The 14,381-nt window shown below is 42.9% G+C and overlaps 1 protein-coding gene across 14 annotated transcripts in view; it reads left to right on the top strand.

Annotated features, from left to right (window-relative positions):
- Nucleotides 1-14,381, top strand: part of BCL2L13 (BCL2 like 13) — a 96,721-nt gene that overhangs the window by 49,719 nt on the left and 32,621 nt on the right. For 4 of the 14 annotated variants that reach the window (XM_073007076.1, XM_073007071.1, XM_073007070.1 and 1 more), the window contains 2 exons: nt 5,896-6,052; nt 12,587-12,656. The exons of 2 other annotated variants lie outside the window; for them this stretch is intronic. In XM_073007076.1, the coding sequence (XP_072863177.1) occupies nt 5,964-6,052; nt 12,587-12,656 (159 nt within the window). In that variant the 5' untranslated portion in view covers nt 5,896-5,963. Of the gene's footprint in view, nt 1-5,895; nt 6,053-9,307; nt 10,063-11,944; nt 12,039-12,564; nt 12,657-14,381 lie in introns of those variants that run through there. 8 more of the 14 variants (XM_073007074.1, XM_073007073.1, XM_073007078.1 and 5 more) reach the window with 5 other exon arrangements.

Here is a 14,381-nt window from a genome sequence, read left to right as displayed (position 1 = left end):
AAAAATAGTTACTAAGTGCATGAAATTTCATTCGCTGAATAATGTTTTTACTCAGTGGTTATTCCCTTATTATGAACAGGGTCTTGCTTTGTTGCCCAGGCTGGAGTACAGTAGTGAGCACTGGGATTAGAGGTGTGAGCCACCATGCCTGGCCTGTTCCCTTATTATTGAGGGGAGCATTTGGATTATTATTCCTTTTTTTCACTGGACGACGACTACACAGCATTTGCATTATTTCCTGTATTGCCCTACGTAGGTCATGCTGCATTGAACATCTTGCCCAATGAGATACATATTTTTTTACAGCTTTATTGAGATATATTTTACATACCATAAAATTCACCCATTTGAAAAGGTACAGTTCAGGCTGAGCACAGGGACTCATGCCTGTAATCCCAGCTGTTTGGGAGGCCAAGGCCTCAGGAGGATTGCTTGAGCCCCTGAGTTCAAAACCAGACTGGGCAACATAGGGAGACCATGTCTCTATGTATTAAAAATAAAAAGTCTAGTGCAGTGTTTTTAGTGTATTCCCAGAATTTATCACCACAATCTGAATTTAGAGCACTTTCAGTCCTCCAAAAAGAAACACAATACGCATCAGCAGCCACTTCCCATTCCCACTAGCCCAGGTCTCAACCCCACCCCACACCAGGCACCCACTGATCTCCATTCTGTTTTTATTGATTTGCCTATTCAGGAGATATACATAAATAGAACAGTCCACTGTGTGGCGGCGGTGGTGGTGGTGTTTTGAGACACGGTTCACTCTCGTTACCCAGGCTGGAGTGCAATGGCACCATCTTGGCTCACCACAACCTCCATCTCCCAGGTTCAAACGATTCTCCTGTCTCAGCCTCCCAGGTAGCTGGGATTACAGGCATGCGCTACCATGCCCAGCTAATTTTTTGTGTTTTTAGTAGAGACGGGGTTTCTCCATGTTGCTCAGGCTAGTCTTGAACTCCTGACCTCAGGTAATCTGCCCGTCTTGGCCTCCCAAAATGCTGGGATTACAGGCGTGATCCACTGTGCCCAGCCACTGTGTGGTCTTTTGTGATTGGCATTTTTACTTAGCATAATGTATTTTTGTTGTTGTTCTTGTTGCTGTTATTTTAGACATCACCTTGCTCTGTTGCACAGGCTGGCATGCAGTGGCATGATCTGGGCTCACTGCAACCTCCAACTTTAAGGTTCAAGCAATTCTCCAGCCTCAGCCCCTTGAGTAGCTGGGATTACAGGTACCCACCACCATGCACAGCTTATTTTTGGTTTTAGCAGAGATGGGGTTTCACCATATTGGCCAGTCTGGTCTCCAACTCCTGACCGCAAGTGATCCACCTGCCTCAGCCTCCCAGAGTACTGGGATTACAGGCGTGAGCTGCTGCACCTGGCTGATTTAGCATAATGTTTTCTTTTTTTTTGAGACGGAGTCTCGCTCTGTCACCCAGGCTGGGGTGCAGTGCCCGGATCTCAGCTCACTGCAAGCTCCGCCTCTCAGGTTTACACCATTCTCCTGCCTCAGCCTCCCGAGTAACTGGGACTACAGGCGCCTGCCACCTTGCCTGGCTAGTTTTTTGTATTTTTTAGTAGAGACGGGGTTTCACCGTGTTAACCAGGATGGTCTCGATCTCCTGACCTCGTGATCCGCCCATCTCGGCCTGCCAAAGTGCTAGGATTACAGGCTTGAGCCACTGTGCCCGGCCTAGCATAATGTTTTCAAAGGTCATCCATGTTGTAGCATGTATCAGTACTTCATTACTTTTTACAGTCAAATAATATTCCACTGTGTGGATGTGCCACATTTTGTTTATTCATTCATGAGTTAATGGAAATTTAGGTTGTTTCTACTTGTTTACTATTACGTATAATGCTGCTGTGAATATTCTTGTGCAAGTTTTTGTGTGGATGTATATTGCCCAATAATTTTTTCTTTTTCTTTTTCTTTTTTTTTTTCTGAGGTGGAGCCTTGTTCTGTTGCACAGGCTGGAGTGCAGTGACGCCATCTTGGCTCATTACAAGCTCCATCTTCTGGGTTTACACCATTCTACTGCCTCAGCCTCCCGAGTAGCTGGGACCACAGTTGCCCACCACCACAGGCGCCCACCACCACATCCGGCTGATCTTTTGATATTTTTAGTAGAGACGGGGTTTGTTAGCCCGGATGTTCTCGATCTCCTGACCTCGTGATCCGCCTACCTCGGCCTCCCAAAGTGCTGGGATTATAGGTGTGAGCCACTGCGCCTGGCCTGCCCAATAATTTTTAATGATCAAAATTATAAATTATGTTTATAACTCAAGTTCCTCATTGGTAGAGAAAAAATGTGAATAGAAATGTACAAATAATCCTGAGACTGGGTGCCATGGCTCACGCCTGTAGTCCCAGCATTTTAGGAGGCTGAGACGGGTGGATCACTTGAGGTCAGGGGTTTGAAACGACCCCAGCCAACATGGCGAAACCCTGCCTCTACTAAAAATACAAAAAAAAAGTTAGCCAGGCGGGTTGGCACACACCTGTAATCCCAGCTACCTGGGAGTCTAAGGCATGAGAATCTCTTGAACCCAGGAAGCAGAGGTTGTAGTGAGCCAAGATCATGCCACTGCATTCCAGCCTGGGTGACAAAGTGAGACCGTTTGGGGAAAAAAAAAAAAAAAAGCATGTACAAGTAATCCTGAAAGCTAATGCTAGTCTTGTCTTTTATATTTCTTCCTTTTTTTTTTTTTTGAGATGGAGTCTCGCTCTGTCTCCCAGGCTGGAGTGCAGTGGCCGGATCTCAGCTCACTGCAAACTCCGCCTCCCGAATTTATGCCATTCTCCTGCCTCAGCCTCCCGAGTAGGTGGGACTACAGGCACCTGCCACCTCGCCCGGCTAGTTTTTTAAATTTTTTAGTAGAGAGGGGGTTTCACCGTGTTAGCCAGGATGGTCTTGATCTCCTGACCTCGTGATCCGCCCGTCTCGGCCTCCCAAAGTGCTGGGATTACAGGCTTGAGCCACCGCGCCCGGCCTTTTTTTTCTTTTTTTTTTGGAGTCTCGCTCTGTCGCCCAGGCTGGAGTGCAGTGGTGCGATCTCAGTTCACTGCAACCTCTGCCTCCTGAGTTTAAGCGATTCTCCTGCCTCAGCCTCCTGAGTAGCTGGGATTATAGGCACTCGCCACCATGCCTGGCTAATTTTTGTATTTTTAGTAGAGATGGGGTTTCATGTTGGTCAGGCTGGTCTCAATCTCCTGACCTTGTGATCCACCCGCCTCGGCCTCCCAAAGTGCTGGGATTACAGGTGTGAAGCACCACGCACAGCCATTATATTTCTTTATCAACATTTTGAAGCGATTAAATTTCCAATTCTCTTGATATATATTCTGGTAACAGCACTCCTGCATAGTAAAATGGGTAAAAGGTAGAAAGAAGAGAGTAACAAAAGGTTTAAATACATTCACTTATTGAACCCCATATTATCTAAGCTAGACCATTAAAATAGATGCTGTCCAGCTTGCTCAAACAACAAAGTATTTGTGCACTTTGCAGCCATTTACATCTTTCTTGGAGGCAAGCACTTTATAATGAAATACATACTTAACTCTATAGTAAAAGTTGCAGCCTTATAGGAGTAAACCTTAGATTAATTTAATAAGTATTTTATACAGATGATGGCTAAATCTTGGGAGTGGGTGCAAGTTGCCTGCTTTCCTGGTAGTTTATGCCTTGCATCCCATTTGTACTCTGGAACAACAGTTACTCTGCTTGCTCTTCCTGCAGTTAGGGAATGGTTAAGTCTCTACAACAAGTTATGACTGCTTTTTCTGGGTTCAAGTTTTATTTTATTTTTATTTAATTAATTTGGTTATTTTTTGGGGAGACAGAGTCTCACTTTGTTGCCCAGGTTGGAGTGCAGTGTCATGATCAGGGCTCACTGCAACCTCTATCTCCTAGGTTCAAGCGATTCTCCTGAGTAGCTGGGATTACAAGCATGCACCATCACGCCTGGCTAATTTTTGTATTTTTAGTAGAATCAGGGTTTCCCCATGTTGGTCAAGCTGATCTTGAACTCCTGACCTCCTGGGCTCAAGTGATCCTCCCACTTTAGCGCCCCAAGTAGCTGGGACTATAGGCGTGAGCCACCGCACCCAGCTAATTTTTTTTTTTTTTTTTTTTTTTTGAGACTCAAGCCTGTAATCCCAGCACTTTGGGAGGCCGAGACGGGCGGATCACGAGGTCAGGAGATCGAGACCATCCTGGCTAACACGGTGAAACCCCGTCTCCACTAAAAAATACAAAAAATTAGCCGGGCGAAGTGGTGGGCGCCTGTAGTCCCAGCTACTCGGGAGGCTGAGGCAGGAGAATGGCGTGAACCCGGGAGGCGGAGCTTGCAGTGAGCTGAGATCCGGCCACTGCACTCCAGCCTGGGAGACAGAGCGAGACTCCGTCTCAGGAAAAAAAAAAAAAAAAAAAAAAAGACGGAGTCTCGCTCTGTCGCCCAAGCTGGAGTGCAATGGCGCGATCTTGGCTCACTGCGGGCTCTGCCTCCCAGGTTCATGCCATTCTCCTGCCTCAGCCTCCCGAGTAGCTGGGATTACAGGCGCCCACCACCACGCCCAGCTAATTTTTTGTATTTTTAGTAGAGACGGGGTTTCACCGTGTTAGTCAGGATGGTCTGGTCTTGATCTCCTGACCTCGTGATCAGCCCGCTTCGGCCTCCCAAAGTGTTGGGATTACAGGTGTGAGCCACCGTGCCTGGGCCTTTTTTTTTTTTTGAGAAGGAGTTTCACTCTTGTTGCCCAGGCTGGAGTGCAGTGGCACGATCTTGGCTCACTGCAACCTCCATCTCCTAGGTTCAAGCGATTCTCCTGAGTAGCTGGGATTATAGGCATGCACCATCACACCCGGCTACTTTTTGTATTTTTAGTAGAGTCAGGGTTTCCTCATGTTGGTCAAACTGGTCTCGAACTCCTGACCTCAGGTGATCTACCCAGCTTTGACCTCCCAAAGTGCTGGGATTACAGGCATGAGCCACTGCGCCAGGCCTTAATGTTTTGTATTTTTAGTAGAGATGTGGTTTTGCCATGTTGCCCAGGCTGGTCTCGAACCCCTGGACTCAAGCCATCTGCACACCTCGGCCTCCCAAAATGCTGGGATTACAGGCATGAGCCACTGTGCTCAGCTTCTAGTTCAACTTTTATATTTGTTTGTATAATCTTCATATAATAATATTAAAATTTATCCATGTGTAGTAATACTAAGGTTGAAAGTTCATTTTAATAAGGAAATGAAAGCAATGGACTCATCCTCTGAGGATGATTAGAATCTGATTAAGTGCCACTTTTATAAATGTAAAACAAAATCTTAAAAACAAAATTTTAAGAGAGGGATAATAGAGCCAGGAATTGCCTTTCGTTTATCATTCTTATACTTGTTGGTCAGTAATCATAAACTAAATTGAATAGCTTATTATAACATGTCAGTTTCGTTGTTTCTTTTCTCTTAAAAACTAAGCTTTTTCATTAAAACCTAAAAGAACCTCTAAATTTATGACCTATCAATGTTTACGCGCCAACAAAGATTAATGTTCACAATGATTACCCGACCTTTTTAAGTGGCTTGTAATGATTAGCTTGTTCCTGACAGTGGGTGTCTTAATCCTGTGGCCTTTTATAGCACAACCTTTGATATCATTGTTTTTTGTTTGTTTGTTTGTTTGTTTTTTGAGACGGAGTTTCACTCTTGTTGCCCAGGCTGGAGTGCAATGGCGTGATCTCGGCTCATCACAACCTCTGCCTCCCAGGTTCAAGCGATTCTCCTGCCTCAGGCTCCTGAGTAGCTGGGATTGCAGGCATGCACCACCACGCCCGACTAATTTTATAGATATTGTTTATTATATTAGGTTTTCCTTTTGTCTTGTCTTCAGCCTTCACCAGCACAGGCTTTGACCGTCACACTTCTCCAGTGTTCAGCCCTGCCAATCCAGAAAGCTCAATGGAAGACTGCTTGGCCCATCTTGGAGAAAAAGTGTCCCAGGAACTGAAAGAGCCTCTCCATACAGCATTGCAAATGCTCCTGAGCCAGTGAGTTACATTGCTGAGTGGGATGTGCTTCTTTAAGTAGGCTCTGGATCTCTCATGCAGCGCTGGATTGGTTAGGGCTGTGTTTTAGGTGAACAGTGTTGGGCTCTGGATCTCTCATGCAGCGCTGGATTGGTTAGGGCCATGTTTTAGGTGAACAGTGTCACTTCTTTCCTCAGTTTTCTTTACATTTTCTTCATTTGCTTTCCCAAAGCATCTTTGTGTTTTGAACGACAGTTTTGCTTTATAGGAGTGATTTAGCTATTCCAACATAGATTTGTTAATTTGTATTTATGTGTTGAGCTGTCAGGTTAAAACGAATGCTTTTACCAAGTTGTAAATACAAGTTAACACTTCCCCCGACCACTTTTTGCTGCTATTTCCTCTAGTGGCGACATGAATATAATGACTAGGGTTTTGTGCATTTTAATGTAGGATTAACACTATATCTGTATTTTAGAATTCTGTATTTAACATAGTGTTGACCGGGTGTGGTGGCTCACGCCTGTAATCCCAGCACTTTGGGAAGCCAAGGTGGGCAGATCATGAGGTCAGGAGTTCAAGACCAGCCTGGCCAATATAGTGAAACCTCATCTCTACTAAAAATACAAAAACTAGCCAGGTGTGGTGGCGGGTGCCTGTAGTCCCAGCTACTTGGGAGACTGAGGGAGAAGGATCGCTTGAACCCGGGAGGCGGAACTTGCAGTGAGCCGAGATCGTGCCACCGCATTCCAGCCTGGGCGACAGAGCGAGACTCTGTCTCAAAAAAAACCCAAAAAACCCCAAAAAATTACATCTGTATCCCAGAAGTTGCTCAACTTGAGGGTTGCGCATCTGCTCGTGGAACTGCTTCTACATTCTTACAGAAGGAACTTCTCTCCTAGCTACGGTTCTGACCATATTAAAGCTAAAGGCAAGAAACTAGTAATAAGGAAAGTATTATAACCAAATCATTTATTACAAATATTAAAAATCAGCCTGTAATCCCAGTACTTTGGGAGGCTGAGGCGGGGGGATCCCTGAACGTCAGGAGTTGGAGATCAGCCTGACCAACATGGTGAAACCCCATCTCTAGTAAAAATACAAACATTAGCCGAGCATGGTGGCAGGTGCCTATAATCCCAGCTACTCGGGAGGCTTAGGCAGGAGTATCGCTTGAACCCGGGAGGTGGAGGGTGCAGTGAGCCAAGATCACGCCATTGCACTCCAACCACCTGACAGAGGGAGACTCTATCTGAAAGAAAAAACATTTTTTAAAAAAATTTCCATGTAAGCAAAGTATATCGATTACCATTTGTTAGAAGAAAGTAATTTGGGTTTTAGGAGAATTTGGATTTTTGCTGCATAGTATTGTGAAATGAGCAAATGTAAAAATACTAGGTATGCTTAAACAGTGAAATGAAATCGTATTTGGTAATCTCGGTACTTTGGGAGGTCCAGGTGGGAGGATGACTTGAGGCCAGGAGTTGATGACCAGCCTGGGCAGCATAGCCAGACCCTGCCTCTACAAAGCAATTTGTTAGAAAATTAGCCAGTGTGGTGGCATGTTCCTGTAGTCCCAGCCACTTGGGAGGCTGAGGTGGGAGGATCGCTTGAGCCCAATGGTTTGAGGCTGCAGTGAGCTGTGATCACACCACTGTGGCACTCCAGCCTGGGCAACGGAGCAAGACCTTGTCTCTAAAAATAAAAATTTAAAAAGTCGTATTTGGATTTTCTTAACCTAATATATAGTAAAACTTAAATATAAATGTGGAGAGAAGTATATGGGTGTTGGGAAATAAAACTTACACAGGAAATTTGGATTTACAGCGGTTTTCAAAAAGTGTTCTATGGAGCCTTAGGCACTGAGGTGCCGCAGGGGTCCTGAAGAAGTGAGGGATAGTGAGTGGGTTGAGCTCATTAGGGCCTCTCCACTCTTCTTTCTTATTATTTATTTATTTATTTGAAATTGTTTGTAGAGACAGGGTCTCACTGCGTTGCCCAGACTAGTCTTATAACTCCTGGTCTCAAGCAACTCTTCCACCTCAGCCTCCCCAAAGTGCTAAGATTACAGGTGTGAGCCATTGTGCTGTGCCTTACTTATTTATTTATTCTTCCACTCTTCTTAAACCAGAGCATGTGGACTTTCATATATTTTCTATTCTGAGGTTACATGTAAGACTTAAAGAAAGAAATTTGCTGCTTCGCTCCTCTCCCCACAAAAATGTAAAAGTTATCAGGACCAGGAGTAAAATAATGAAGTGAAAGGTGCAGACAAAAGAATCTTTTCCCTGGCTGGGCGCGGTGGCTCATGCCTGTAATTCCAGCAGTTTGGGAAGCTGAGGTGGGCGGATCACGAGGTCAGGAGATCGAGACCATCCTGGCTAACACGTTGAAACCCCGTCTCTACTAAAAATATAAAAAAATTAGCCCAGTGTGGTGGCGGGCACCTATAGTCCCAGCCACTCAGGAGGCTGAGGCAGGAGAATGGTGTGAACCCGGGAGGCAGAGCTTGCAGTGAGCCGAGATTGCGCCACTGCACTCCAGCCTGGGCGACGGAGCGAGACTCTTGTCTCAAAAAAAAAAACAAAACAATCTTTTTCCATATTTGATAGAGACTTTGGCTTGGAGCAAACCATGTCACCCTTAATATTTCAATTCTCTATGTGTTAATTTTAACTTTATGGTATAGTATAAGCTCTTCAAAAAACAGTGATATGTAACTTTTTTGAAATTTTGTTTCTGAAGTCCTTTTTATGATCTATAGGAAAAATTGATGTCTTCTCACGGCAAATTCTATTTAAAGGAGAATTGGCTTGGACAAATTTTTATTTTTTTCCCAAATCTTGATAGAATTATTTTTGAAATTGGTTATGTATCAAAGTCAGGTCTCTTTTTTTTTTTCAGAAATCTGTTTTTAGAAGTTTTAAGCTCTGTTACTTGTACCTTGAAAATAACTAATGGATGATAAACTACATAAACTAGAAGTATTATAAAGGTTGAAGGCAATATTATAAGGTAGAAAATACAACTGATTCCTTCAAAAGGTTTTAATGTAGGACGTTAATGCTGAACGCTTCTTACAGAACATCTATTTCAAAAAGGTATCCTGCCCCGCTCTTTTCTTCTTTGCTCTATTGTAATAAGTCACTAGGTAGGATTGGTTATTTAACTACTTACTTTTCTATGTATTTGATTTCCTTTGAATGTTTTAATCTGCTGCATTTTTTTGTGCATATATGTCTGTGTATATAATGTTTCAAATCATGTTTCATTCAGAATGATGCTAAAATACTTTAGCCTGGTAGACAACCAACCAGTAAGGACTACTGTGACCCCCAGCAGCACCAAACAGTTCAGGAAAGGAAGTGAAGGGACTGATATATGCAAGTAAAGCTTCAGGGAGAATATAGGTAGGTAGACTGTGTAGTATCTGCTGAAGTTCAAGTTTTACACGAATCTACTACTTAGCCCAAGGCATCTGAAAAGTACTAGGCTCACTTTAATGGGAAGGTGATGTCAGGAAGATAGTGTATGCTGTATATATTTCATTATTATAGAGGCCGTCTCTGGTATCGCATTTCCTTTCAGCATCACTGTAGTATTGATTTGAAACAGACTTAGGGGAAAGAATGATACCTGTGTCATCAGGATTCTTTTCTGAAATATCTAGACCAGTGCTGTTCAATGCAAGTCACATATAATGTAGTCTTAATATGTAATTACAAACTAGCAGCCATGTAAAAAAGTAAAATGAAATTTAAAATTTTTAATATTTTATTTAGCCCAGTACATCTAAAATATTTCAACATGTCTTCGGTACAAAAAAATACTGAGCTATCTTGATTGTTTTTTCTTCCTCATTGAAGTCTAGTGTTATGTATACTATACCTTCAGCACACTGGCCACATTTCTATGCTCGTTAGCCACATGTGACATGGAGACATTGTCATGGCATGTATCAGAATCTTAACTTGAAATGAAGTAGTGTAATGGCTTTGATACCAGATCTAACTGAGTGTTGAATTCCTGCCTTGCTGCTTTCCAGCTATGTGGGTTTGGAATAATTTCTTAGCTTTTCTGAGCTTTGGTTTCCAAATATATGATATGATAATATGTAATATAAAATGTAAATATATAAAATATTAAAACCTAACATAATAGGCTAACAATAAGTGGTAGCTATTATCAATCTTAAATATTCTTTTTTTTTTTTTTTTTTTTTTTGAGACGGAGTCTCGCTCTGTCACCCAGGCTGGAGTGCAGTGGCCGGATCTCGGCTCACTGCAAGCTCCGCCTCCCGGGTTTACGCCATTCTCCTGCCTCAGCCTCCCGAGTAGCTGGGACTACAGGCGTCCGCCACCTCGCCCGGCTAGTTTTTTTTTGTAGTTTTAGTAGAGACGGGGTTTCACTGTGTTCGCCAGGATGGTCTCGATCTCCTGACCTCATGATCCGCCCGTCTCGGCCTCCCAAAGTGCTGGGATTACAGGCTTGAGCCACCGCGCCCGGCCAATATTCTTAAACTAGGGAGGTCATAGGCCACAATGGTCAGAGCAGAAAAATGCCTTTGGGGTGGGATTTTAAAACCCTACAAAAGCAAGACTCCTTCTTTTCTTTCTTTCTTTTTCTTTCTCTTTTCTTTTCTTTCTTTTTCTTTTTTTTTTAATTTGAGACGGAGTTTCGCTCTTGTTGCCCAGGCTGGAGTGCAGTGTCGCAGTTTCGGCTCAACTGCAACCTCTACCTCCTCGGTTCAAGCCATTCTCCTGCCTCAGCCTCCTGAGCAGCTGGGATTACAGGCACGTGCCACTATGCCAGGCTAATTTTTGTATTTTGTTTTCTAATTTTTGCGTTTTTAGTAGAGATGAGGTTTTGTCATGTTGGTCAGGCTGGTCTTGAACTCCTGACCTCAAGTGATCCACCTGCCTTGGCCTCCCAAAGTGTTGGGATTACAGGCATGAGCCACTGCACCCAGCCCATTCTTTCTTACATGTTTGTTAATACTTTCCCAAAAGGAGGGAAGGTAAATTTTTAATCTATTGATTTTTAATTAATAGATTGTAATTAATTTTAAATCTATTATCTGAGCAGTTGATGCCTTCATATGTTAATTTGTCCCAAGTCTTTTGTTTTTAAAATTTACGCATGAAACTGTGCTTAAAATAAAGTACTTGAAGTCACTCAAGAAATGAGTGAGCGTTACCAATGAGGTATGACTAGGACTTACATAGAAGTAATCAGAAAGGCTTATCTCTCTACCCTTTTTTTTTTTTTTTTTTTTTGAGACGGAGTCTCGCTCTGTCACCCAGGCTGGAGTGCAGTGGCGCAATCTCAGCTCACTGCAAGCTCCACCTCCCGGGTTTACGCCATTCTCCTGCCTCAGCCTCCCTAGTAGCTGGGACTACAGGCGCCGCCACCTCGCCCAGCTAGTTTTTTGTATTTTTATAGAGACGGGGTTTCACCGTGTTAGCCAGGATGGTCTCGATCTCCTGATCTCGTGATCCGCCTGTCTCAGCCTCCCAAAGTGCTGGGATTACAGGCTTGAGCCATCGCGCCTGGCCATCTCTCTACCCTTGTATCATAATACTCCAAGTTAAAAATAGGACTCCAGCTCGGGGTGGTGGGACAGGCCTGTAATCCCAGCTGGCACGGAGGCTAAGGTGGGAGGTATCAGTTGAGCCCAAGGAGTTTGAGACCAGCCGAGGCAATATAGGTGACTCCATTTCAAAAAAAAACAAAATTTTTTTTTTTTCCTCGAGATGGAGTCTCACACTGTCACCAGGCTGAAGTGCAGTGGTACGATGTCCGCTTACTGCAGTCTCCGCCTCCCTGGTTCAAGCGATTCCCCTGCCTTAGCCTCCCGAGTAGCTGGGACTGTAGGCACACACCACCACGCCTGGCTAATATTTTGTATTTTAGTAGAGACGGGGTTTCACCATGTCGGCCAGGATGGTCTTGATCTCCTGACTTCGTGATCCACCCGCCTCGGCCTCTCAAAGTGCTGGGATTACAGGTATGAGCCACCACGCCCGGCCCCAAAAAATTTTTTTAATTAAAAATTTAAAAATTGGACTCAATTTATTGTGATATTGATTTCATCTCTTGTCTCCTCTATATGAAAAGTCTTCCAGTGACATGTCTCTTTAGTTTTAAAATATTTTAGATTTTTTGCCTTTAAGAAAAGTTAAAATTCCGGTTTTCATTGTACTTATGAGATCATTTTTATTTGTCATTATTTTATCCTGTATTAATAATTCAGGTATTTCTTTGCAGCATAAAAATCCTATCCTGTAAGTTCCAAGCAGTTACAAAAAGAATTACTAGAATATACATTTATCTTGTTATGTTATTAACTATTTCCCAAGCATGCATCACAGCTTATAGAATGCTTGAAAAAAGTGCATACCAGTGTGAAAAGCCACATCTTGTACAAAACAGTATGTTGAATAATCCTTGTCACTTTAGCAAAAAGTTCAACAGAGTAGTGACTGTTTATTTATTCATCTGGAAATACAGAATTTTCTTTCTTTGTGACACAGACTTTTAAAAAAATCTCTACAGGCCAGTGACATATCAGGCATTTCGGGAATGTACACTGGAGACCACAGTTCATGCCAGCGGCTGGAATAAGGTATCATCACAATGATCTTTTCTCTTAAAAGATTTTAGTGTGTTAATGATAAGATATAGGAGAAATTGCTAGCATCATGCAGCAGAAAACTGTTAGAGCTCGTACTTTAATGCGCAAATCTATGTTAAGTGCATATTTTTGGTTAAATAACTGGTTTTTTGATTAATGCTGCAAGGTTCTGCTTGGCTCAAAATTATGGTCCTATAGTATGGCCCCTTCCTTTCTGTCCCAATTTTCCCCTCATTTCTTCATTTCTCTGTGTTAGACATGCCATTTACCTCCAGAAGGTTATATATTTATTAACATGTGATTTTGTCTTGAGGAAGAAGAGTAAAGACTTCACTTGGGAGGTAGCCTCTTCCTGTTCTCTTAGATGATAATACCATTGATGTTTTATAACTTACAGTGTCTCGTGTCACATACCATTTGAGCATCCCAACCATCCTTCGCAGAAGACAGAATAGATTTTATTATTATTTAGCTAGTTAGGTAGGTAATCAGAAAGAAAAGTTCAATGACTTGCCTAGAATCCCTTGACCAGTAAATATTGGAACCAACACTAGAACTAAGATCTGATTCTAGCTTCTGTTTTTTCCACGGTACATATTGCTTATCTACTATCTTAGACTGTATTACCTGCTTAGCACCTTGAGAAGGCAGGGTGTAGGGGGATGCAGTATGGGGTGGCTCCGTGCAATATGAGAAAGAAGGGCAGCCTTGAGGGATACAGTGCTGGAGATGAGAAAATTCCCGACTGTTACTTTTACAGACACCTACCTCTATGCAGAATTGTCTGTCATGAGTCAGACATGTGACCTTATATACCTAATTGATGTATATTAGATACATAACCAAACTTGTTTCAGATTTTAGCTTTGCCATGGACAGGATGTGTGTCTGTGGGCAGGTTCTCTTTAAAAAAAAAAAAAAAAAAAAATTTCGGCCCGGTGCGGTGGCTCACGCCTGTAATCCCAGCACTTTGGGAGGCCGAGGCGGGCGGATCACCTGAGGTTGGGAGTTCACAACAGCCTGACGAACATGGAGAACCCCCGTCTCTACTAAAAATACAAAATTAGCCGGGCATGGTCGTGCATGCCTGTAGTCCCAGCTACTCAGGAGGCTGAGGCAGGAGAATCGCTTGAACCTGGGAGTCTGAGGTTGCAGTGAGCCGAGATTGCGCCATTGCATTCCAGCCTGGGCAACAAGAGTGAAACTCCGTCTCAAAAAAAAAAAATTTCAACTTTTATTTTAGATTCAGGGGACATGTATGTGCAGGTTTGTTATAGGAAGGTCTCTGAATCTTAGTTTTCTCATTTGTGAAATGGGAAACAATACTAGCCTCGTAAGTTTTATTAGAATTAAATGAGATAATAAATGTTCAGTACTTACTAAGCATATTATCAGGCACCATAGTAAAGCTCAGTAAACAGCAGCTATTAGCTTTAACACGTGGTACCTTATTCTCAAATAGTCACTATTAATAGAATATTAGTATGTTGCCTATCAGTACATAATTTGTTAAGATATCTATTTGCCTTGTTTGCTTTTTGGAATAAGAGAAAATATTCTCTCTGATATAGACATTTGAAATAGATTTATTTTATTTATTTATTTATTTTTGAGATAGAGTCTAACTCTGTCGCCCAGGCTGAAGTGCAGTGGCATGATCTTGGCTCACTGCAGCCTCTACCTCCCAGGTTCAAGCAGTTCTCCTGCTTCAGCCTC

Source organism: Chlorocebus sabaeus, chromosome 19, assembly GCF_047675955.1.
Source record: "Chlorocebus sabaeus isolate Y175 chromosome 19, mChlSab1.0.hap1, whole genome shotgun sequence".
NCBI classification, from domain to species: Eukaryota; Metazoa; Chordata; class Mammalia; order Primates; family Cercopithecidae; genus Chlorocebus; species Chlorocebus sabaeus.
Note: the sequence above shows the minus strand (reverse complement) of the source record. Positions and strands in the feature narration are given on the sequence as shown.